We start from the raw sequence: 25,943 nt of genomic DNA, 5'->3' as shown, positions 1-25,943 counted from the left end.
AGTCCACATGTAAACTACAGCACCCAGAAGGCATTGCGGTCTGCCCGCATATTTTTCGCGACTCTGCAGCCACGTCTGGGCATGCGCAGCGAAATAGCGGAGGCGTGCGGGGGTCTTGGAATTTCCTTAAACTTTTATTGGTTTAGTTTTGTTTTCCCGCTGGTTTAGAAGAGCGGCCGGAAACTTCAAGTAGAGGAGACAAGATTCTGGCTCCGGAAGCACGGGTCGGCCCAGTGAACCTTCAGTCTGAAACTGCCCGAAGCCAAGGGGTAGTCAGGAACCTTTCGCGAGGTGGGAAACGAAGGTTCTGCCTTCCGAGAGCCTCTCTGAAGGTAAGACTCGCGCTAGAAACACCTGTCGGGAGAGATAGACGGCCCTACCTGAGGAAACTTTGTTTAGCTGGACCTCCCCGAGAACGGAAATAACTCCCACCCGTGACTCGGTCCTTTGCCTGTCGACTTGGGACCCTAATGATATTTGTTTTTTCCTGGTTTTTGTTTGTGTTTTCACCCCCACAGTAGAAGATGACTGAAGATCAGCCTTTGCTTGCCGTGCAGGAGGCCCTGAGGAAGTGCTTTCCCGTGGTGGACGAGCAGCAGGGCCTGTGGCAGAGTGCTCTGAGGGACTGCCCGCCCCTCCTGGCCTCCCTCAGCAACCTGGCAGAGCAGCTGCAGGCCGCACAGAACCTGCGATTTGAGGATGTGCCCTCACTTCGGGCCTTCCCAGACTTACAGGAACGGCTGAGGCGCAAGCAGCTGGCGGCTGGTGACACTATCCTGGACAAGCTGGGAGAGAGGCTGTAAGAGGCACAGTGGCGCTCTTTCTTGGCCTAGAGATGTTAAAACTGGGTATTTAATAATCTAGGATCAGTGAGAAGGGGGTTTTTCTCCTTACTTAAGAGAATGGTATTTGGGGGGGTGTCAACCTTACCCCCTTTCCATCTGTTGCAATGGGACCTCTGTCTGTCAAAAAACCGTTTTCTGGCACTTCCCTTATCAGCTAGGCGTGACGGTGGTGGACTTAGTAAAAGTTATCAAAGCAGAACAGAAAAGCAATGGAGAAAGCTCATTGGCCCTCCACTGCAGTTTTCCTTAGGTAGAAAGCAGCAGGAGTTACACTGTAAACTTAGTAGGTGCCAGCAGCAAGGATTTTACATACATTATCTCAAAATCTTTTCAACAACTCTGTGACTTAACCTCACTTAATCCCATTTTTCAGGTGAGGAAACTGAGGCTCACGCAAATTGCCTGTGCTCAGGCAGTTAGTAAATAGTAAAGCTGGGATGCTAATCCAAGTGCCTGTGGTACTGGGGCCAGAAGCTCCTAACCACCGCTTTGTTCTGCTGTGCGTTGGTGTCTGAGCCAGGAGGAGCACCAATGTTAGGCCCTCGGTCTTAGAGTTACGGGTAGTTGGGGATGGAGAAGAGAGGGCACATATGGCCTTCCCTTAACCAGGATGAAAGAAGGTTCTAGTGTGTAGGGTTTGCCATAGACTGATAGGAAACTCAAAGATGGGGGCCTTCTTTGTATTTATCTGTACTAAAAACATTAAGAACCTATGGGGTGCAAAACGCAGGTGCTAGGAATACAGTAGTAAGGCCGACTTAGTTCCTAAGTTGAGTTAAAGAGTCAATTAAGTTAGGTCATTACACATTCTAAGGTAGCGAACTTTTATTTCAGTTGATTACATGTTTTTATGTGGGTATTGGGCTGTTATTTTTAGCCTAGGTTTTCATTGTGAGTCACAGTCAAACTTGAAAGCTGCGGTTCTAGACTAGGGAGTGCCTTGCCCTTTGGGAAGTTGTAGCCTTCGTCTTGGTGGCTGGACCTCTTGGAGTTACCAATGGAATAATAACTTTTTAAATAATTATATAATAATTTTAAAAATAATTATGTAAAAATAATATAATAAAATTTGCCATAAGCTAGGTACTTCCCTAATGGCTTAATATGCATTACTGTATTTACTCTTCACAACAGTCCTTTTCCTTCATTGGACAAACGTTTGTTGCTTTGTCTGTCAGTCTCTGTTTTAGGTACTTAGGATGCACAGTGAACAAAAGAGACTTGTTTTTGTTCGTGATTGAGAATAAGTAACTTTCCTGAGATCCACAATAATCTGTGTGTGTCAAGAGCCCAAATTTTACCCATTCAAGAATTCACTAGGGTGGGACATGATATAGCATGAGCACAATACTGCTCTATTGCTGTCGTTCCCTCTTGCTTATTCCTTTCACATACGTGGCATTTGACTACATGTGAACATTTCCTCTCCTTTATGGGAGTCCCAGAAAGCCTGCTTGGTCTTTTCTGTCTTTGGCAGCTGGGCCCATCACACAGCTTTTGAGAGTGATGTAACTTCAGCCTCATCATCTTTAAGTCAATTCTTAATTGTTAAGCCACCCCTCCATCCAAGGCACCTGGGACCAGTAGATCTCCTTCGGAGGCAGTTTTTCCCATTGGGATGTGTGGCAATATCTGGAGACATTATTGGTTGCCACAGCTTGAGATGGGTGGGGACAGTTTGCTCTTGTCATCTAGTAGGTAGAGGCCAAGGTTGCTGCTGAACAACCTATAACGCACAGGGCAGCCCTCCACCACAAAGAATCATCAGGTCCAAGATGTTCTTGGTACCGAGGTTGAGGAACCTGGCCGTAGGCCTTTCTCATCATATTGCCTAATATCAGACTTTCCCCCCGCAGAGCCACCCTCCTCAAGGTGCGTGATGTGGTCAGCAGCCACGTGGAGCGCGTGCTTCAGATCTATGAGCAGCACGCAGACACGATCGGCCTCGATGCTGTCCTGCAGGCTTCAGCTGCAAGCCCCTCTGTGGCTGAAATGTTGGAGTGGTTGCAGGACATTGAGAGACATTATCGGAATTCATATCCTTTGCACACGTTTCACAGAGCTGTTCTAGGAAGTCTTGTTAACTTCAGTTTTCACCAGATTACATACAAATACGTAGTTTAAGTCAGTTCTCTTTGGATTCCTCCTGTATTCCTTTGTACAGTCATTCCTCAAATCATTTATTGAGCAGATGCTACCTTCCAGCCTTTATTCTAGGTGGTGGGAACTAGGCATTAAAAAAGGGAAAATATATAAAATGTCAGATGATATTAAGTGCCTTGAAGAAAAATAAAGCAGGGAATGGGGAAAGCAAGGGTTAAAGGCGGGCTTGTAGTTTTAAATAGGGTGGTCAGAGCAGGCCTCACTGAGAAAGTGCTGTCTAAGAAGACATGAAGAGGGTGAGGGGAAGAATCGTGTGGATGTTTGGGGCAAAGAGTGTTCCAGGTAGAAGGAGCAGCAAGCGTAAAGTCCCTGAGGTGACGGCGAGCTTGGTCCGTTCAGGAAATAGCAAGGCGTCCAGTAGGGCTCGAGCCAAGTGAAAGGGGCTGGTCTAACAGGTGGTGCTGTCAGGAGACAGGGCTAGGGCTGGGAGGGCCTCCGAGGTCTTTGGAAGGATTTGGGCTTTTATCCTGAGAGAGACAAAAGCTGTAGAAAGTTTGGAGTAGAGGAGTAATCTGATCAGACCTATGTTATCACCCAGCTGTGTTCTGAGGGAAGGCTTGGGTGGAAGCCGAAAGACCGTTTCATTGGAGTCCTCTCCCTTTTTCTCTCTAGTCTTGCCTGATAGTCGCGTCTACTCTCTGGCTGGAGTTTCTACCTTCATTTACTCTTGCCTCTAGTTTTTTTCTTCGGTTTCCTGCAGCTGCCTCCCAACTGGAATCTCATGGAACTGCAGGCTCAAATGGATGGAGATCCATCCCCCCACCAGCCTCCACCCCATCAGCTCCCTTTTTCTTCAGTTGTAGCGTCAACCCTGTCTGGTCACCTAGTCTGTAAACTTGAGGGTTGTCCCCCGAGCCCACTGTTTGCTAGCTGCGTGGGTGGCAGCAGCAGCTGGGCTGCGCTCGCGGAGCACCTCCTGTGTGCCGGGTGCTGTTGTAAGGGTGTTGGCTCCACTGTCAGGTCCTTCCGTTCTGTTTCCGTGGTGTTTCTCGGAGATCCCTTCTGTATCCCCACTGCGTGCGCCACGGTCTCACTTGGACCCTTTGTTGCATGCCGTCTCTAGGCAGGTTTTTCTGACCCTGGCTTCTTTCCTTTGAAGGAAGAAGCTACCTCCAGGTAGTGGCCACGCTCTACAGATTTATCTTCAGGAGGTCCTGTTCTGATCCTACTGGGTAGGGCTTCTCCGTAGCTTCTTGTGTCCCTAGGGTGAGACCCCGTGCACTGGTCTGTCTTCTCCCTCCACCTGCCTGCTCAGCTGCCTTGCCTGCTCCCTACACACTATTCCATTTGGCACCTCGTTGGAAGATGTACAGTCCTGAATCCATTCCGTGCTTCCCCTCTTCTTTGTCTTGGTTTAAGCTCTTCCTACCAGCCGGAATCTTCCTACTGTTCTCTGAAGCAGCGGTTCCCCACCCTTCTTGGCGCTGGGGACTGGTTTTGTGAAAGTCAGTCTTTCCACAGTCGGGGATGGGAGGGATGGTTCAGGTGGTAATGCGAGCAGTGGGGAGTGGCAGAATCTTCACTTTCTGGACCACTGCTTACCTCCTGCTGTGAGGCTCAGTTCCTAACAGGCCACAGACAGGTACCAGAGATTGGGGACCCCTGCTCTAAGGGGGATGAATTTATCCTGTGAACTTCCACTGAGTTTTTTTATCTCTTCCCATTTAGAGTCTTTTCAGTTTCTGTTTTGTTTTGTTTTCCCACCATAGCGAGTTCCCAGTTTGCAGGGGCAGTGTTTCATCCCTTCCCTGTAGCCCAGAACCTTGTGTATAGAGGGACTCGGTAAAGATCTCTAGCAGAGGTGAGCCTGCCCACCTGGTAAACGTAATGATAGCTGTGCTGTTGCTTTTCTAGCTCCTGGGAATGCTCTCCAGGGTATTTTCTTCCTTCAGCACATTTCATTTTCTTTTTGAGCACCTTCCTTAATTCCCAGAAAGTACCTGAAGAGGAAGTACCTCCTGTCCTCAATCCAGTGGGAAGACTTGGGAAACATCCAAGCTTTGCCCAGAGCCTGGGACCGAATCTCAGAAGATGAATACCCGGACCTTGTACAAGGTGCTGGTTTTCATGCAGTCCCTCGTGTCTGCTCCCCTCCTTTCTTTGTCTAGCCTCTTTGGAATCACAAAGAGTTTCCCCCTCCCGGTGCCTCTAGCTTTTACAAATCTGGTGTTTTGTGTTTTCTGAAGAGCTGGTATGCCACATGTTCTCTCTCTTCCTGTTCTAGATGTCATGTTGAATGTTTCTTTCTTCCTGGAAGAGTGAAGAAGCCGTGTGTTTATCGGGAGACTAGGGGCACACAGGTGAAGACCGACATTGCTGCCTTCTTCTATGTCTAAAAAAATGTCAGTACTGCGTCCTGACTTACTGGAAATGTCAGTGCCCAGCGCCTGAGGACTGGCTCTTCAGCGGATTCTGCTGGACATTCCTGATGTTGGTGCTGCTTCATGCTGGGTCGTGGGTGAGGGTACATGGTTACCCCTTGCCCTTCCCTAAGACTCAGGAGAATGGACAGAGGCAGATAGGATGCAGGAAAGGCGATGCAGAAGAACACCAGGGACAGAAGCAACAGCCACAGAAGTGGTAAGGAACGAAAGGGCCAGGGTAGAGAGTTTGCACCACCCCCAGCATCGTCCAAGGCTCTGAGCCTCGTTGACACCAGGTCCTGATTTCCTCTCTTTTTGTCGGTACCTGACTCCTTGATGGAAAAAAATGTGGCTTTGATGATTTAAAGAAATGGAGGTGATGTTGATGGAAAACTCATTATTTTCCAGTTGCAATGGCTCCTTATCATCAGGACACTTTCTAGAGCCTTCCACCAGGGGGAGGTGGTGTAGCATGAATTCTGAGTGTTTTGTGTTTGGATCTGTTCCCTTGCTGCTCTTACTGACAGTAAGTAACTGGGGATAGTGGGGCTGTTAAAATAACAGGGTTTTCTTTTTACCAAAGCCGGCAGCCAATTTGCTACAGGCCCCTGATCTTGGAGTAGCTGCATGGATGGGAGGTCCCAGTCCAGAGTCAGGCAATCAGGATTGTTTCTGAGGCCCAGTGCCTTCATCTGTGAAATGGTTGTGGTCCTTGCAGACCTGTCAGCTTCCTGGGCTGGTTAAAAATCTTGGTTATTGGATGTAAAGGGACTTAAGAAAGAATGTAGATATTTTTCAAAATGAAAATGACTTTTTAAGTTATAAAAGTGATGATACGCTTTTTAAAAAATTATAGAAAAATTATGGAAAACATTTAAAATGTAGAAAACCGTAAAATGAACTCCATCAGAGATATTTTATATGTATCTTTTCAGTGTCCATACTCACAATTTTTTTAACAAAACAATTTGGGTATCATTGATACATACTGTTATTTAAATTGTCTTTAAAGAAACACCTTTATATAGTTGGGCTAGTTTTTCATACCTCTCTCTGTATATAGCTCAACGCGATTGTATACCATTCTATGGATTATTATAGTATTATGTTTTACATGTATTTTTTAAGTCTTCATGTTTTTCTACCTGTGCGTGCATGCTAAGTCGCTTCAGTCGTGTCCTGCTCTTTGTGACCCTGTGGACCATAGCCTGCCAGGCTCCTCTGTCCATTGGATTCTCTAAGCAAGAATACTGGAGTAGGTTGCCACTCCCTGCTCCAGGGGATCTTCCTGACCCAGGGATTGAACCCATGTCTCTTGTGGTTCCTGCATTGCAGGTGGACTCTTTACACTGAGCCACGAAGGAAGCCCATCATATATACAATAATTGTAAATAACCTTAAGACTTTTAAGTATTAGGTCTTACAATGTACTCTGGGGACAGAGGTAAAGGAGAACCCAGAAAGATTTATAGTTCAACCAGGGAAAGATTTAAACCAGTATTTCTCAAGCTTGAGTTCAGTTTGGTTCAGTTGCTCAGTCATGTCCAACTCTTTGTGACCCCATGGACTGCAGCACACCAGCCTTCCCTGTCCATCACCAATTCCGAGTTTACTCAAACTCTTGTCTGTTGAGTCAGTGATGCCATCCAACCATCTTATCCTCTGTCATCCCCTTTTCCTCCCACCTTCAATCTTTCCCAGCATCAGGGTCTTTTCTAATAAGTTAGCTCTTCGCATCAGGTGGCCAAAGTATTGAAGTTTCAGCTTCAGCATCAGTCCTCCCAATGAATATTCAGGACTGATTTCCTTTAGGATTGACTGGTTGGATCTCCTTGCAGTCCAAGGGACTCTCAAGAGTCTTCTCCAACACCACAGTTCAAAAGCATCAATTCTTCGGTGCTCAGCCTTCTTCACAGTCCAACTCTCACATCCATACATGACCACTGGAAAAACCATATCTTTGACTAGATGGACCTTTGTCAGCAAAGTAATGTCTACTTTTTAGTGTGCTTTCTAGGTTGGTCATAGCTTTTGTTCCAAGGAGCAAGCGTCTTTCATGCCTGCAATCACCATCTGCACTGATTTTGGAGCCCAAGAAAATAAACTCTGTCACTGTTTCCATTGTTTCCCCATCTATTTGCCATGAAGTGATGGGACCGGATGCCATAATCTTCGTCTTCCAGACCCTGATGCTGGGAAAGATTGAAGGCAGGAGGAGAAGGGGATGTCAGAGAATAAGATGGTTGGATGGCATATAAATCACCAGTATCTTCTTAAAATTTAGATTCCTACTCTGTAGGTCCAGGGTGGGGCCCTGGACTCTGCATTTCTAACAAGGTCCCAAGTGATGCTGATGATCCAGGGACCAGACTTTTAAGTTGAAGAGATTTACATTGTAATACAATAGTGAAAGTGTATTTGCAGTCAGACAGAGTTCTGTGGGAGAATAGAGGTGACAGCCAGCTGCTTGGGGGACAACCTCACAGTAACCGTGACATCTCAGTCCGGCCTCGAGGCTTGGAGGAGTGCAGGCTGCTCCACAGCCAGGGACAGTGTAAGCAAAGGCAGTGTTGGAGAAGGACTGGAAGCTGACACCTCCGGGAGTTTGCTGTGTGCGGGCATCGTGCTTGTGGCTTGTATGCCATAGAACTGGAAACATCAACAGTTGAGTATAGCAAGTCACTGGGGTTCACAGTGGGGCATAAGAGTGGCAGGTAATGGGTCTGTAAGGGCGGACTGGAATGAATTTGTGAAGAGCCCTGAATACCTTGCTCGAGAGTATGTATTTTGCAAATGGGAGTTGCTTGTCTGTGTGTGTGTGTCCATGATTATAGTAAAGAACTTGTTAAAACCTCCCTCATTTAAACAAGTAATTATGACTGAATAGCTACAAGTATGTTTATGGTGGTAAGTAATAACTATGTATTATTTAAGTATAATTGTTCCTTCTTAGCCATTCTTATGGTATTAAACTGCTATCTTCTAATTGTTCTTCTTAAATTTATAATTAATTTGGTTAATTTTTAAAGTAAGTGATACGTTCACATTGTACAAAATTCAAAGGGCATAGGTGCATATTCAGTGAAAAGTTCCCCTCTCCCATTACTCAGGCCACCTCACTGGAGGCAACCAATGTTAAATGTTTCGCCTGTCCTTCCAAAAATATTCTTCACCTCTATGAACACAGGGGTGAGTATCCTCCAAGATAGCCCCCGTGATCCCAAGGACCCACGCCCTTGTATAGTCCTTTCTCCTTCAGTGTGGGCTGCCCTTACAGACTGCTTCTAATGAACAAAAAACGGTGGAAGTGGTGGGATGTCATTTCTGGAGGTAGGCTGTGAGGAGAGGCTGTGGCTTCCATCAAGGGCACTGCCCCTCACTCCCTTGGGGGAAGTCCACTGTGAGGCTGGGAGGCAGCCCCATGGTGACCTCATGTGGGAGCTTGATGCCTGCCAGAACCCTGCCTGAGCTTGGAAGCAGACCTTCTCCCCAAGCTGAGCCTTTAGATGAGCCCACAGCCTCAGCTAACAACTGACTGTAACCTTGTGAGGACCTAAGCCAAAGGCAACCCAGCTCAGCTAGGCCCAGATTCTTGACCCATGGAAACAAGATAATAAATGTTTAAGTCGTTTAAGTTTGGGGGTAATTCGTTCCACAGTGATAGATGACTTACACAAGCAAATATTGTTGTATTTTCTCCATAACTTCCTACAAATAGTAGCATACTATGTATCCAAGTTTATACCTTGTTTTTTCCACCTACTTTATCTTAGAGATCATTCTTTATTTAAAGGGCTTCCTCAGTTTTTTCTGTAAGAGTTCCATAGTTTTCTGTTGTGTGAGTATAACATAATTTATTTAGCCCCTTTGTTGTTATTTAGTCACTTGAGTTGTGTCCAACTCTTTGTGACCCCATGGACTATAGCCTGCCAGACTCCTCTGTCCACGGGATTTCCTAGGCAAGAATACTGGAATGGGTTGCCATTTCCTTCTCCAGGGGATCTTCCTGACCCAGGGATCGAACCTGCGTCTCATACATTGGCAAGTGGCGGGGGCGGGGGGGCGGGGCGCGGGGGGGGTTGGTTTTCTTTTTAGCCACTGAGACACCAGGGAAGCCCCATTTGGCCCCATACTGATGGCCATTTAGGTTGTTTCCAAAGCCTTAATACCTGTTAGATTTTGGCAGCCTTCTCTCTCATTCCCACCACTGCTCATGGTTTTTTCCCCTGGAATTTTCAATTAGCTAATACCACCCTATTCACTCTCCCACAGTAAAAGAAAAAAAAAAAGAATTCTTGATATTTTTACTGGAATCGTATTAAGTTTATAAAGTAATTTAGGGAGAATCATCATATTGGGAATCCTAGCTCTCCTCCTCCAACCATGCCACTGGCTTGTTGGTTGAAATATCAAATGTGAGTTCTTTTCTCTGTTTCCCTCAGGTGGGGAAATAGGCTCTTGGTGTTTGGAACCCTCTTCCCTGTCAATTAGACAATCTATTGGGACGGAATGAAGAATTTGTTTTTTTCGTGCCCCTACCCCATCCACATTTAGCGTGGACTTCCAAGATTCCTCTCTCAGGCAGAGTAGGGCATCCTGACTTCGCTCAGGCAGATTAAAGCATCCTGACTTTAATCAAGGTGATGGGGGCTGGGTACCATCTCCAGCTTGTTCAGCCATTGGGGTGTTTTAAATTCCTTCTCCCTGTGAGAGGGCAGGCATAACGCACATTTGGAGGAGCAGATTCAGGGATGTGGGGGAAGGAGCTAGGATGCTGATAACCGGCTCAGGGGAAACCTTGCTGAATTCAAGTGGCCTGGACCAAGTCTCAGGTCAGCCTCTGACTAGCCAGGTGATCTTGGGCAAGTTGTTTCCCCTTGTCTGAGTTTCAGCTTCTTCATCTGTGCAATAAAATAATGATGTATGTCCTTAAAGAGTTGTGAGGCTCAAGCCCACAGGTGAGGGCTTGTGGTAAATTTATGAACATTGGAGGGGCTGAAATTCACTTGAAACTGATTAGTCACCTACTAAGTGCGTAGGGTTATTGGAAAAGATCCTGATGCTGGAGAAGATTGAGGAGGGCAGGAGGAGAAGGGGGCCACAGAGAATGAGATGGTTAGATAGCATCACTGACTCAACGGACAAGAGTTTGAGCAAACTCTGGGAGATAGTGAAGGAGAGGGAAGCCTGCTGTGCTGCAGCCCGTGGGGTGGCAAAGAGTTGGATACGACTTAGCGACTGAACCACAAACAACAACAAAGTGCGTAGCTTTGGGCTTTGCCCTTTTAACGTCTTCCTCAAGGCTTAACAAGCTGTGATACGAGTATGCTTTATGAGATGGTGAGTTCCCCGAGTGGCCACAGCTTACCAGTGGCATTGCCAGTATTCGTACCAGGGTTTTCTTGGTTCTGGTGAAAGGGGTCTCTCCCTGACACACGGCTGTTTCCTCTCTGCCACAGAAAGCAGAAGCACCCGCTGACACTTCCTCGGCTGTGACAAGAGTTGGTTTTCCGAATGCCCAGCTATGCCTGGGACGTGAGTCCTCCAGACGCAGCCATGAGTGCGGCACTTCGCCCATCTGGCTTGGCAGGGCACACGAGGCGGCCAAGGCTCAGGGCGCTGCAACCTTGCCAGTTACCCTCCCTTCTGATCCCAGAGCCAGGAGGGCTGGAGCGTGTCCTGGGGCTGCCTGCCAGAGCCTTACACTTTTGCCCCATATGCCAGGGGCTGGGAGGAGAAGCCAGTCCTTCCAGGCACTCTCCCTCCTCCCCATCGTTCCTGGAAGTCTCCTTCTTGGTTTCTGCCGGGTGCAAAGGAAAGTCACTTTTTCTGAGACTGGTACCTGGTACAGCATAGGAGGGTGCCCCAGAGATTCTGATCCAGTATGTGTGGGCAGGGCCAGGGTAGCTGTATCTTCATCAAGAACCCCCTCATTTTTTTGCGGGGTCATTCTTGAAGAAATAGCCTTAAGCCTAAGAAAAAGGCAGCAGCATAGAGAGAGCTGGGTAGGATGGCTACAAAGACCGCGCTGCTCTAGGAAAGAAATAAGCCTTAATAACCCTCACGGCGCCGCCTCTTCCCTTTTTGTAGCTGGCCCTCAACTCCAACAGGCACCTCGGCTCTGTCCCCCAACCCCTCTGTGCTGTTCGGAACAAGGTAGCGTCACGTGTGTACATAGCACCTTATCTGCCACATCCATATTCTTTAATTCGGAAGTGTCCCTGCATGCCCCGCACAGAACAAACTGCCGTGACACAAAGATAAACAAGAGACGTACACAGTAGGTCTGCAGATACATAAGGCCGCTGTGATACATGCTATCACAAAGATGTGCTGGCAATGCAGTGAATGGAGAGAGATGGACCCTTTCTCTGGGCTCTTGTGGGAGGCAAGGAAAGTGAGCGTAAGAATAGGTGATGTTCTCCAGCAACTTAAATTCAGCTTCCCCGTGGTCTGTAACGGAGTGAGTGATGGGGGAGGGAAGGGGCTGACCCAGCCCGTTTGCCATCATATGAAGCAGGGAGCAATGTCTTCCCGGTTCAGATGTGTGCAGTACTTCTTAGTTTGCACAGAGAGCCCAGACTAATAAATCCACCACTCAATTGCAATCCCCACAGTGTGTTTATAGGCAGCAGCTGACTTTTATCAGCTCGTTTGTTCTTTCATATAAGCAGAGTTTTATGAGGGTCTCCTGAGCTGGCTCGTAACGCGATGAAACGGCTGCAAAACTCAGCCATAAACCCCCGGCACCTGCCAAGCAGAGGATGCTGTTTTCCAGGCACATTTTGTCCAGCTGGCGGCTCTGTCCCCTTGCCCAGTTTGCATTTTTGCACTTGTCTCTTTAAACTTGAGTTTGTTTTTCAGCTCTCTGTGGCCTCTTTAAAGGCAACTGAAAAATGAGGGGTAGGAAAAAGAAACTAGAAAGTTAACGTCTGTGCTAAAAATTACGTCTGGCTTATGTTGCCCTGAAAGCTGGTTTTGATCCCACTGCTGAAATGGAGACCAGGCTTCCCAGCCACACGAACCCCAGGGCCGGGGACTGGTGGACGGTGCCAGCCAAGCCTGTTAATACTTTGATTCTCTTTTGGGCCATTACTGTTTGTGCTTGCCAAAGGCCCCGATCCTCCATTGTCGGTTCTGTAAATGCAAGGAACAGCTCCAGAGGCCTTTTCCCCAGATGGTCTCCAAGCATGACATCTTTTTCCAGCATTTCTAGAGCTCCCCCAAGACAGGATATTTGAATGCCCTCTCTCCAATAAGGCAAGACCTGGCCTTTGTGAGGATGCTGGTTGACTGAGGTGGACTGGGTCCTTGGGAAAGCTTACAACTGCCTCCACAGAGCAGGCTGTCTGTCTAGAAAATGCCTCGTGGCCCCAGGTTGCATCCTCAGAGTTACTCACCTTTCCGTTTACAAGGTTTTGGTCAGGAGACCAGTAGGCCCAAAGACGACCCCTAGGGCTGCCCTTCATGTGGCCCCATCTCTTACTCACTTTTCCTAGGCCCCCACTGAGGGTGGCTACCTGGGTGTGTGACCTATGCTTACAAGGGTCCTCCAACTCAGCCTAATGCTCTGCCATCACCCTTTAAATTCCTAGTAGTTTTTGAATAATAGACGGGACTTTGATTTCACCTGGAGCCCTGCAAATGACATTGCCAGCCTTGCTTCGCTTCTCTCTGGGCCTAATGCAAGGAGCTGCCCCAGAGCTGTGGACAGACCCCCTTTCTCCTCCCAAGTCCCAGTTCGAGCCTGTGGAGAGCAGGTTCTGTGCCTGTCCATGAGGAATCTGGCCATACTCCACCCCTCAAGGCTCTCATTACCCAGTCTTCTGGTTTCAGCCACTCCTCTCTCTTGTGACAGCCATCTCTAAAAGCCCGGAAGAGGTCTCTTCCAAGCCTAACTCATTAAGTGTCATCACCTACGCCTGGCCCTTCATCACCTTCCAGAAAAGATTTTGGATTCATGCACACTGCTAGGAGGAAGCTGCCTGCTCTGATGGAGGGACTGAGGCCTCTGGTGGAAAAGATGGCTGCTCACCCCCACCCCCTTCCCGAATACAAGATACGGTTCCCTGCCACAAGAAAGGGAACCCACCTTTCTCCAAGCCCAACTAGGATACCATCTACTCCACAGTGTCCTCTTATTCTTCTACTCAGAACAACCCTTCCTCAACCAGCGTGTTCCTCACGTTGACCACTTCATTTCTTTTTTTAAATTTTTTTTTCTTTTTTTTTAAATTTTACATAATTGTATTAGTTTTGCCAAATATCAAAATGAATCCGCCACAGGTATACATGTGTTCCCCATCCTGAACCCTCCTCCCTCCTCCCTCCCCATACCATCCCTCTGGGTCGTCCCAGTGCACTAGCCCCAAGCATCCAGTATCGTGCACCAAACCTGGACTGGATATGGAGGCTGAACAACACGCTGCTGAATAACCAACAAATCACAGAAGAAATCAAAAAAGGGACCACTTCATTTCTTGTGTCCATCCTTATGTCTCTACCGGCTCAGTGAGAGGATCAGCACCTCTGGGGATTGAACCGGGTGGCAGAAATGCTGGGGAGACCTTGGCATCTTCCTGACCTTGAAAAGGTGGACCTACTGTGCCTGGGGGCCGGGGGTGGAGGTGCAGGGAGTGGGGGTGCTGGTCCTTGGCTGGCCCCTGGTGGCCATGGCCCCTGGTAAAGACACGGTGTCCTGGAAAGATCACGAGCTTTGGCAGAATACTGGCTCTACCACCTAGGACCGTGGGGCCTTGGCTTTACCTCTCTTTCTGTGAAATAAGGATAACACCTCACCGGACTGTTATGAAAAGCACGTGCGTGCTAAGTCACTTCCGTCATGTCTGACTCTTTGCAACCCTGTGGACCATAGCCCACCAGGCTCTTCTGTCCATGGGATTCTCCAGGGAAGAATACTGGAGTGGGTTGCCATGCCTTCCTCCATGGGATCTGTTGAGCTTATTTCTTCAAAGCACAGAGAAATTAGGCCCAGCACACAGTAGTTTCTTAGTAACTGTCAGTTTTATTCTGCCCCCCTCCACCCTCTGAACAACTTGAGGCCAAGGCCTTTTCTCCTGTTGCATACCAGCTGGGCTGAGGGTATGGTCCCTGGCTACTCGGGCCTGGGAGCTGGGCTGCTGATGGAAGTGGAACAGGGCAGGAGTGGACCCCCACCCCAATGACACAGAGGCACAGGCCAGGCGAGGCAAAACATCCTGCCTTCCCAACCCTGCCTGGCTTGGGTTCCCAGACCCACCCGGCATTACCACACCAACGGAAACGGTGGTTGCCGTATGGTGGTTGCTATTCCAGCCAAACCCAAGGACTGTGGCGACAGCCCTAACTGGGCCTGGCTGCCACATCAAGGACACAGCTCCACCCTCTTTTCTGCACCCCCTCCCACCTCAGGCTTCCCCGCCCTTCTCCTTCCCAGAGAAGCCAGGGCGGAGCCTCCCCCTGGGGCCGGGGTCAGCCTCTGGCCCCTGTGGCTGCTGCTACTGGTGCTATGGTAGTGGAGAAGGTTCTGGACAAGGAGTCGGGACATCTGCCACTTGCCCCAGTGGGACCTGAGCAGGTGACACAATGTCTCAGGCCCCTAGTGTCTCCATCAAAAAAGCCAAAAAACAGCAGGGTGGTAGACAAAGTTTCAACTTCACAAGGATTCTGCTGCTGCAAGAATTAAATGGGCTGGACTTCCTGGGTGGTCCAGTGATTAAGAATCCACCTGCTGGGCTTCCCTAGTGGCTCAGTGATAAAGAATCTGCCTGCCAATGCAGGAGACACAGTCCGATCCCTAATCTGGGAAGATCCCACATGCTGTGGAGCAACTATGCCCGTGTGCTACAGCTACTGAGCCTACACACTGCAGCTACTGAAGCCCATATGCCCTAGAGCCGGCGCTCCACAGCAAGGGAAGCACTGCAGTGAGAAGCCCACGCGCCGCATCGAAGTGCAGCCCCCGCTTGCTGCAGCTGAGAGAAGGCTAGCAGGCATCAACAAAGACCCAGCACAGCCAAAAATAATACTTATTTTAAAAAAGAATTAGATGGGCTAATAAATGTAAAAGAAGTTCAAGTCATATACAAATAGAAGTGATGTTTCTCTGAGGAGCAGCAGGGTGTGATGGAAAGAAGAGGGATTTGGGACTCTACCAAGATTATACTATAGTCACTATTGAGCAGTTTCTCCGCTTCAGACTTATGTCTTGTGCTTTCAGATCCGTTACAACCATCTGTGAGGTAGATATATGTTCCTGGTTTTACAGATAAGGAGACTGATTTAGACAGGTCAGGTGATTTTGACTCCCCAAGGTCACATAGCTGATCTGGGGTTTAATCCTTGAAGAACTCCTGCGTTCCAATTTGCTACATAGCCATCTGAGACAGCCCTGGCCAGTGTCCTTAGACCAGTCAAGGAGATCTCTCTGTGCCTCAGTTTCCTGCTCTGTGCAATGAAGACCCTTCTGTTCCTCTGATGGGCACTGGGAGGAAGTGAGCCCAGGAATGGAGTGGAGCTGGTCCAGAGCAGGGCAGGAGGGATGCTGACTGCTCCCCACGCCCCCCACCCCACCCCAGCAGTGGTTCCCAGCAAGGCTTTTGACTCCCCATTGCAGGCAGGGGTTCCGGGGACCGCTCAGTGAGGGAAGTCTGGCTCAGGTGGGAGGTTTGTCATTTCCTGGCTACACTTGGCAACTCTTGAGAGGCAAGACCAGTGGATGTGAGCCACCCAGCTGCCCAGGGCAGTCTGGGACCAGCCTCACTTCTGTCTCTAGTCACTGAAATCAGCATCACACTCCATGAGTCAGGCAAGCACCAGAATTCCACACCACTGCTTGGAGGAAACTGTACCCAGTGACAAGCCCCATAGACCTGTTTGTGAGAATAACCAGCACCTCCCTTGGGAGTTGTGGGCCCCAGTGCACTAATCCAAGGCTCAGGGTCTGAGCAGGGAGGGCACTTCTTTACAGCCAAGGACCCCAGTCCAGCACAGTAGGTCCCCTACATAAATTCCCCTCTTCAAGTTGCAAACTTTCAAAGATGTGAACGTGTCTAGTCACATAAGTTAGTTCACGTGTCTGTAAGATTGCTATACTGTAAGATTAAAAATGTTTATTTTGTGTGTCTGTTTTTTATCTATTTATTTGTGTGAAAAGTATTATAAACCTGTTATAGTACAGTTCTATATAGCCAACTGTGTTAGTTGTGTGTGTAGACTTTGTTGGACTTATGAACAAATTGGACTTACAAACATGCTCTCAGAATGGAACTCGTTTGTATGTAGGGGACTTAATGTAGCTTCCTTCATCTAGTTGGCCTAGCTGCTGACCCGGAAGGAGACAGGCAAGAGGTGGAGTGGCCATCCTTTAGATCCCGTGTAACTCCAACCAAGCGAGGAATAAGCTGTTTCTCCCTCAGGACTGAGACCAGTGGGTCACTTGGGGAGCTTTATAAAGTACTGATGCCTATGCCCACGCCCAGATTCTTGTTTAATTGGCTAGGATGCAGGCATTGTAAAAGCACCCTCTCCCCATGACTTTAATATGCAGCGAAGGCAGAAAACAGCTGCTTTGATCCAGTTCATTCATTGAAGAATCTTGTTTTTGAGTGTCACCCTGTATCATGCACTGTGCTAAGCTCTGAGTGAACAAGAGTCTGGGTCTGTACCCTCATGGGTCCTGCATTCTAGTGGGGAGACAAAGTAAGCAAGCGAGCAAGTGGATAATGGCAGGTGGTAATAAGTGCTGTGAGGGACATGCGCCAGTACCGCAATGAAAGAAATGGGTATTATCTGCGGCTTCAGTTCTCAAAGTGTTGTCTGGGGACTCTGAGACCCTGTCAGGGGATCTGCAAGGCGGAAACATGTTATAACACAGTGGTCCCTTGGTACCCATGGGGGATTGATTCCTGGACCCATGAGGGCACCAAAATCCACAGGTACTCAAGTCCCTTATATAAAACAGCATATTATTTGAATATAACCTGCTCACCTCCTCATGTACACTTTAAATCATCTCTAGATTACTTATAATACCTGATACGGTGTAAATGGTATATAAATGGATGCCAGGGAGACAAATTCAAGTTTTACTTTTTGGAACTTTCTGGAATTTTTTTCCCCAACTATTTTCAATCCTCTGTTGGTTGATTTTGCAGATGCAGAACTGTGGGTACAGAGGGTTGATTATACTAAGATACTGTTCGCCTTTTCTACTCTCACACTCTTCCTAGTGTGCAACAGAGATTTCAGATACTCTGTGTGTAATGACCTTCTCACTCTGACAGCTGTGTTCCACTGTTTTAAAACATTCTTATATTTAATGTCTCTTTTGGCAAATGTTGATAGATACAAGCCATGTGAACACAAACACAAGCTCTTTGGGGTCCTCAAATTTTAAGAATATAATGGAGTCATGAGCTATTTAAAATCCTAAAATATGATGCTGTTTAAGTGCCGTGCTCATTATGCCAGCAAATTTGGAAAACTCAGCAGTGGCCACAGGACTGGAAAAGGTCAGTTTTCATTCCAATCCCAAAGAAAGGCAATGCCAAAGAATGTTCAAACTACCATACTATTGCACTCATCTCACATGCTAGCAAGGTAATGCTCAAAACCCTTCAAGCTAGGCTTCAACAGTACATGAACCAAGAACTTCCAGCTATACAAGCTGGATTTAGAAAAGACAGACGAACCAGTGATCAAATGCCAACACCCATTGGATAATTGAAAAAGCAAGGGAATTCCAAAAAAACATCTACTTCATTGACTACTCCAAAGCCATTAACTGTGTGGACCACAGCAAACTGTGGGAAATTTTTTAAGAGATGGGAATACCAGACCACCTTACCTGCCTTCTGAGAAACCTGTATGCAGGTCAAGAAGTGACAGCTAGAACAGGTCATGGAACAATGGACTGGTTCAAAATTGGGAAAGGAGTACATCAAGGATATACATTGTTACCCTGCTCATTTAATTTATGTGCAGACTACATCATGTGAAGTGCCAGCCTGGATGAATCACAAGCTGTAATCAAGATTGCTATGTGAAATATCAACAACTTCAGATATGCAGATGATACCACAGATGGCAGAAAGTGAAGAGGAACTAAAGAGCCTCTTGATGAAAGTGAAAAAGGAGTGTGAAAAGGCTTGCTTAAAACTCAACATTCAAAAAACTAAGATCATGGCATCCAGTCCCATCACTATGGCTAATAGATGAGGAAAAAGTGGAAATAGTGACAGATTTTATTTTCTTGGGCTCCAAAATCACTGCAGATGGTGACTGCAGCCATGAAATTAAAAGACGCTCATTCCTTGGAAGGAAAGCTATGACCATCCTAGATAGCATATTAAAAAGGAGAGACATCAATTTGCTGACAAAGATCTGTCTAGTCAGAGATATGGTTTTTCCAGTAGTCATGTACAGATGTGAGAGTTGGACCATTAAGAAGGCTGAGTGCAGAAGAATCGATGATTTCAAATTATGGAGTTGGAGAAGACTCTTGAGAGTCCCTTGGACAGCAAGGAGATCCAACCAGTCAATCTTAAAGGAAATCAACCCTGAATATTCATTGGAAGGAATTCACCAATGAATGATGATGAAGCTGATGAAGCTGAAGCTCCAATACTTTGGCCACCTGATGTGAAGAGCTGACTCATTGGAAAAGACTGTGATGCTGGGAAAGATTGAGGGCAGAAGGAGAAGGGGGCAACAGAGAATGAGATGGTTGGATGGTATCACCAGCTCGATGGACATAAATTTGAGCAAGCTCCGGGAGATGGTGAAGGACAGAGAAGCCTGATGTGCTGCAGTCCATGAAGTTGCAAAGAGTTGGACATAACTTTAGTGACTGAACAACAACAACAATGATGGAGTCATGAGACCAAAAAGTTTGAAAACTGCTGACCCAGTGGACAAGGCTTCCAGAGGGTGCCGAGGTGCAGCAACCAGCTTGGTATGTCCAAGAAAGAGCAGAAAGGCAAGGGAACTAGGGTGAAGAAAGAAAGGGGTTGTTGGGAGATAAGGCTAGAGGGTGAGATAGAGACCAGGCATGCAGGGATCTGGAGGGAGGAATACTTCAGGCAGAGGAGGACTGGGATGCTGTCCAGGTGTGAGATAAATGATCGAACTAGGATAACAGCTATGGAGATTGAGTGAAATTAATTCCAGAGAGGGAAGGTGGAGTTAATGGGTGTTGTGTTTGTCGTTCAGTAGTGTCTGACTCTTTGAGACTCTGTGGACTGAAGTCTGACAGGCTTTTCTGTCCATGGGATTCTCCAGGCAAGAATACTGGGTTGCCATGCCCTCCTCCAGGGGATTGTCCCAGCTCAGGGATGGAACCCATATCTCCTGCATCGGCTGGTAGGTTCTTTACCATTAGCACCAACTGGGAAGCCCTGAGTCAACAGGATCTGGTGATAAATGTAGAGCATAGAGAAGGATGGCTCTGGCTCAATGGCCATTCATGAAGGCAGGGGCCACAGGAACTGGATGAGTTTTAGGGTGGGTGGTGGAGGACAGGGTTGGGGATGTCCCTCTGGCTTCAGGAGAGATGGGTTTGGATGTCGCTGGAGGAGTCAGGACTACAGTGACCAAACTTTGGGAGAGTGTGTGCAGAAAGGAGACAAGGTACCTGAGGAGCTTTGCTGGGGAACCCCAGGCTGCAGGACATGGCCCAAGTTTATGTCAGAGAAAGTCAGGGGAGAACTAAAAGGTCCTGGGGACCAGGAGCCAAAGAAGAAGACCACTTCAAGAAGGAAGGAAGGTCTGGGCTGGGAAGAGTGCAGAGGGGTCATGTGGGATGAGGCTGGCTGGGTAGGAAGAACTTCTTGGGTTGGGTTGGGAGAAATACTAATTTGCAGCAGGGCTGAAGGATGAAAAGATAATGTGGAAGTGATGCACACAGAAAGACTTTCAGGAAGGAAAGGAGGCAAGTGGCCTGAAGGAGATGCAGAGGGGGTCTTTTAGGATGGAGGAGACAGGACATTTTTGTGTAGCCTGGGAGGGGATAGTTGATGGCACCAAGTCCCTGATCTGGTGGCAAGGCTGGTTCAGGACCTGGGGAGGGAAGGACAGAAAGAGTCACAGTGAGTTGGGGGGAGGGTGGCAAGTGGAGGGAGGGTCATTTGGGTGGCAGGCAGCAGGCAAGGTGGTTTGTGATTAGGTTTGTGAAGGGCCAATTAGGCAGGTGGTGGGTTGGAGAGGGAAGGGCAAGTTTGGACAGCCACCAAGGATGCTGGTTGAGGAAGCTGCTGGGCTCAGCAGCAAGGCTGGGCTTGAGACTTCTCTTCCCTCACCCAGAGTGGACCCGGGGGACTCAGGAAACACCAAATAGGTTGGCTTTAAGCAGTGATTCCCCTCTAAGAGCGCCTCATACATTTCCCCAGATGTTTCCCCATTATTTTCACCATATTGAGGGGAAAGACACAGAAGAGGAGTGGGAATTAACATTCTGACTTGATGTGGAGAAAGAACAGAGAAGTCCTCAAAACGCTTCTGAGAGCAGCCAGGATCGTAAGGCAGAAACCCTGGTTCCTTGAACCAGACCATCGGGCGGCAGTGACTTGATGGTCCTACACCTTCCTCCCCGCCCTCATGGCTCTCTTCCTCCCGCCACCAGCCTTGACGCCTCCCTCTCTTCTGCCTTCTGGTCCCCCTACCCCTGCCCCAGCTCCAGCATCTCAATCCCCAAGATGGCAGCACTGTCCAGGCCTCTCACGAATCTGTCCTTGCCCCTCCTTCCTGACTGCCGGGACTACTGCTGGCCTCTGCCTCCAGCCTCTCCTTCCAGTCCACCCTCTGCCAAGAGGCTTGGTCTAGAATATATGTAAATCTAACCACGTATCTTCTGACTCCTGAAGTCTTTCAAAGATTCTCAGGGTGTCTAGGTAGAGACCCAGACTCTTCAGCACAGTGTTCCAGGCCCCTCATTGGCCCAGAGCTCCTCAGGTCTCCTCTGCCCCCATGCTTTTGTTTAAGGGGGTTCTCCTGAGGGAGAAGCCCTGTTCTCTTTTCCCACATTTCAGGGCTCAGCTGAAACATCACCTCCTTCGTAAAGTCGGCGTTGCCACCTAGGCTGAGTCTCCTCCCTCATCTAAGTCCCTGTAGTGCCCTGTACTCCAGTAGCACCGCCCCTCCCAAGTGTGATAGCAGGCTGTTCTTACATCCGTCTCCTTCCCCTGGACAGGGGCCAGGGTGGATCCTCTGTTATGTTCCAGCAAGGAACAGAGTTTGGAGCCTTGTGGGCGTCGAAATGAATGAATGAGTCAATATTCTCCTGGATCTTGTGTCATCAGTGTGGGAACCACTGCTAATAGTTCTCTTTATTTTTCTTACTGTGTCATTCAGTTTTATACAACCAAATGCACAGGAATTCAAAGACCCAGGAGGTGGGCTTTGCAGAGCATGTGGAAAAGGATTCTTGGGAGCCTGCGCTGGGGACCGCCAGCACCTGGCTTCCTGGTGTGCCTGCAGAAGCTCTCCATGCGGCCACTCACCAGGACCCCTGCCGCTGGGTCTCTGGACAACCTGGGGCCGAGAAGCACCGATGGCTGGGAAGCTCGAAAGAGGTAGCCATCAGTCACCGACTCAGGCTGGCCCATGGCTGCCCTGCCCAGAGGCAGGGGACTGACTGCATGAAATGAATCCTGCTCTAAGAGGCCCTGGCTCCCCGTGTCTGCGTGACAGCCCAGACCGTTAAGATGGTTGTGCATAGTCACATCTGCAGGTAATTTCTGCATCCATCTGCATTGGAACAGATCTCATTCAATTAATTAGAACAACACCCACTGTCCCAGCGCCATCTCTTGGGCAGGAGGGGCCCTAGTATCCCCGGACAGCACATTGCTCAGGCTGTCGGAACCCACACTCTTCTAGCAGGTTCTAATTGCATTAGGAGTAACCATGAGGTCAGCGGGCATGCTTGTTATGGATGGCCTGGCCTCCAGCCGCCTGGGTGCGTGCACAAGGAGCCCCAGGGCCGTGCTGCCTGACATTTGCAATCGTTTAATGGGAATAAGTTCCATCTTTGAGCTCTGCTTAGCCTTTCATTCAGCAGCCAAACTGCCCACCCCGGACAGGACATAAATCCTGTTGGCAAGTCACTGGGCCAGCTCTCCTCCTTGAGTTGCTTCTTCCCTGTAGCTTGCTAGGGGCAGCTGTTTGCACCCCAGTTTGGGAAAGACCCCAGGAAACTGATGGGGTGCAGGGGAGAGAGACCCCTGCAGTAGGAGCCAAATTCCAGAGGACTAGTCCAGGTTGGGTGAGTTACTTAACTCTCTGAGCTTTGGTTTCTCACTTGTCAAAAGGGGATGATACTTCTCTTAATTATTCTAAGAATTAAAGGCCTTGACTGTGCCAGACACCCTATAGGTACACAGAAAAGTGCTTCTTTCCCACTCTGAACTAGCTGTGTGAACTTGGGTGACTACATGTAACCCCTGGGCTTCACTTTTCTCATATGTAAAACGAGACTATGATAGAGCCCATTTCATATGACCGCTGTGAGGACTAAATGATGTAACCTGTGCAAAGTGATTGGAAAGGGGCCTGGCATGTGGTACTCCGTATCTGTCAGCTGTCATTGTTTTTACTTCTTTGTGGGACACAGTTACAGGGGAAAGGTCTGGTCAATACATCATTTAGGGTGCTTTGGAGGTTAATCCTCTTCTTGGAGTCTGAGCTACATCGCAGTTTGGGAGGAGAAACAACGAGTGGGAGGGCTGAGTTCCAGACCGACCAAATGTCCTGTGCGTTTAATGAATATTTATGGAGGTTCTACTATGTGCCAAGCACTGGGCTAAAAATACAGTGTTGATAGGAACGCCTACACAGGTTTCTGTCGTTTGTGTGGTCTGGTGATTTTCTCTTCACCGGGTTATTCATTTAAAAAAAAATCATCAGTGAAAGGAAAGAGGCTCTTTGACACCACCCTAGGTGAGTGTTTCTGGGGGCATTTCAAGGGACCCGGGTCCAGGGCGACTACTTTCTAGGATCGTCCTCTGTTTATGCCTTCCTCTTTTTTCTAGTGGTAGCTGAATTCGTTCAGGAATGCCGTCCTAATTCCCCTCTGGACTGGATTATGCGGCCTGTCCTTAGCTCCTGACTCTTTGTCTGTCACTAGCAATGCATATCTTGAAGTTGCCCAGTTCTTTGTCCGTGACTGAGGAAGGACATGCCCTATGTCTCTTGCTTTCTGCTCTTCTCCAGAACCTAGTAGATGCCCAGTGTGGAATAGATGCTGGACAGATAATTGTCAAACAGGAGAGTGAGGTATGGACTTTGGGCCTGTGGCCAGATGTAGGATTGGGGCCTCGAAGAGGTAACCTACCTCCACTTTGGATAGCTCCTTGGCCTCCCCTCTTGCCCAGTCCCTGTAGAATGTCTCCGGGGCCAATGATTTCACTGTCTTCCTCTGGTTCCCTTTCCAGATGCTAAGCCCTGTTGGTCAGGAAGTTCTGACCAATGTCTGCCTAAATCTCTAGGAATAACTTAAGCCTGTTGTCCCAGAGCCAGGCAGCTCGGGAAGCAGACGAGTGTCTTCCCCAAATGCCTCTCCTTGCTTCCCGAAGGGTAAGACTGCACAAGGGACCAGAACAGGAAAGGGGCTGGGGGTGGGGGTTGGAAACAGGACTGACAAATGTCAAGCACATGTTTCCGCAGAAATAGGATGTAGTTGTGGTGAGCAGGGCTTGGCAGTGGGGGGCCTGCATCTGACCAGAATCTTAAGAGCTTTCCTGGTGGAGAGGCTCTGGCAACGAAGAGGGGTGAGCTCTCACCATTTGGGGGTGGGGCATCAGGGATCATGGAATGCCTGCCTGGTGGAGTCTGGCCGGGTGTCTCCAGAGACTCAGGTTTTCCCTGGCGTGGACCAGGACAATTTTGCCACCACCCGGCAGGCAGCCTCTAGCAGGGCTAACTCTGTAAGAAGGAAGGGGCCCATTCTCAGCCCATGCTTGGGTGCATGCTAAGTCGCCTCAGTTGTGTCTGATTCTTTGTGACCCCAGGGACTATAGCCTGCCAGGCTCCTCTGTCCATGGGATTCTCTCGGCAAAAATACTAGAGTAGGTTGCCATGCCCTCCTCCAGGGGATCTTCCCAACCCAGGGGTCAAATCCACATCTTTCATGTCTCCTACATTGGCAGGCAGGTTCTTTACCACTAGCGCTGCCTGGGAAGCCCCATTCTCAGTCCAGGTCAGTCCCAAAAGCAGAGCCCCCCACCCCCACCAGCAGGACCTCAGACAGGTCACTGTGTCCTCTCCTCTCTGCCCTCACCCTGGTGTTCACTGTCGCCTCCGCTGCACAGGCCTCATGCAGCTCAGAGGGATGAAGCCAAAACCTCACAAGGGCCCAGAGAACACCAGCCCACACACTCCTTCCTGCCTCTTCACATCCTAAAGGGCTGTTTTCCATCTCTCTCTGGTTTTCCCAAAGTCACACTAGTTACTCCAGCAGAGGGTGGAGGGACAGCTCTGGGCCAGGAAGCAGGTGACTTGCAGTCAATTTCCAGCTTTCTGTGACCCTGGGCCACAGTCTCTTCTGTCTGAGCCTTGAGTTATTTCCCTGCACAGAGTGGCCAAGGACAAGGATATTTAAATGCTTTTGGTTCTTTACAGTAATGGACTCTTCAGTATTTTGGCGAAAAATCTGAGCTGGAATGTCGATGTATAAAGCACATAAAAGCAAAACTGCTCTAGTTGGAGTGGGAGAGGGTCTGGGTTCCCATCCACTCAGCCTCCCACAAACCCAAGACCGAAAACCACGGGACCACGGGACCTCTAAGAGAATTGTTGCCCTCGAGTTCCACTGGGGCTCCTAAGCAGGTTAGGACTGGGAGGTATAAAGGCAGCATTATCGACTGGAAAGGTTTTAACAACTAGTTCAACTGCAGAGATGGGGGAGGCTAGGCTCGTTGTACTTTGATTACAAAACAGAAGTAGCTTTCTGCGATGGTCCCAGCTCCAGCTAATGGAGCATTAGAACAACCCGCCTTCCTCCTGAAGCTAGGCACAGAAGGAGACGAGTCCCCAGGCTTTCCTCCGGAGGGGCTGGGGACACACTGCCCGGAGTCAGGAGATCAGTCTAATGGCCTCCCAGGGGCCGGCCCCTTCTGTGGACATAGCAGGCGTGGGGGAGAGTGCAGGGCACAAGTGCCCCTAGCAGACGTGGCTCGAGTGCTCAGTCCAGCCTTGCCCTCTCCAGGGGGACTGACTTTGAGACACCCGACCAGGCCCTGCCTCCAGCCTCTGCTCCGGAAACCCCCTCATTCTGCCGTGTCTGCTTAATCCCTGTTCACAGCAGGCTGACCTCCCGCCTCCGTGGCCTCACACTGCGCCTGCCCCAGAGTCTCTCAGGCCTCCTTCGAAAAATAAATAAATACTTTCTCCATTATCCCATTAACAGCTTCACAGGTTTTTCTGCTATTAGTTCCCAACTCCAGTGAAAGTGGAAACACGTGTCCTGAAGAGCCTCGCTTGCCCACCAGCCACTATGGGGCTGGTGCTAAACTCCAGGTGCGTGCTGTACCCTTCCACCTGCAGCCGCCCACTGCGGAGAGGTGGGGTCAGAACCCAC

At 48.9% G+C, this 25,943-nt stretch overlaps 1 protein-coding gene across 6 annotated transcripts; it reads left to right on the top strand.

Moving 5' to 3' along the window:
* Positions 1–3: 3 nt before the first annotated feature.
* AIRIM (AFG2 interacting ribosome maturation factor) lies at positions 4–6,490 on the top strand. Of its 6 annotated transcripts, none has more exons than XR_015161510.1 (5): positions 4–332; positions 522–799; positions 2,702–2,881; positions 4,949–5,063; positions 5,233–6,490. XR_015161510.1 is itself a non-coding variant. In XM_086394224.1 (5 exons), the coding sequence occupies exons 2-5, from the start codon at positions 525–527 to the stop codon at positions 5,268–5,270; spliced, it is 612 nt and encodes a 203-aa protein (XP_086250350.1). In that variant the 5' UTR covers positions 4–332; positions 519–524; the 3' UTR covers positions 5,271–6,490. The 6 variants fall into 6 exon arrangements, 4 of the variants coding, with proteins under 4 accessions (XP_086250350.1, XP_086250351.1, XP_086250348.1 ...); XR_015161509.1 differs by having other exon boundaries at positions 519–799; XM_086394224.1 differs by having other exon boundaries at positions 519–799; positions 4,945–5,063.
* Positions 6,491–25,943: the final 19,453 nt, after the last annotated feature.

This window comes from Bos grunniens, chromosome 3 (genome assembly GCF_055505025.1).
Source record: "Bos grunniens cultivar Pamir isolate PY7600 chromosome 3, Bosgru_T2T1.0, whole genome shotgun sequence".
Taxonomy (NCBI): Eukaryota; Metazoa; Chordata; class Mammalia; order Artiodactyla; family Bovidae; genus Bos; species Bos grunniens.
This window is presented reverse-complemented; position numbering and strand designations above follow the sequence as displayed.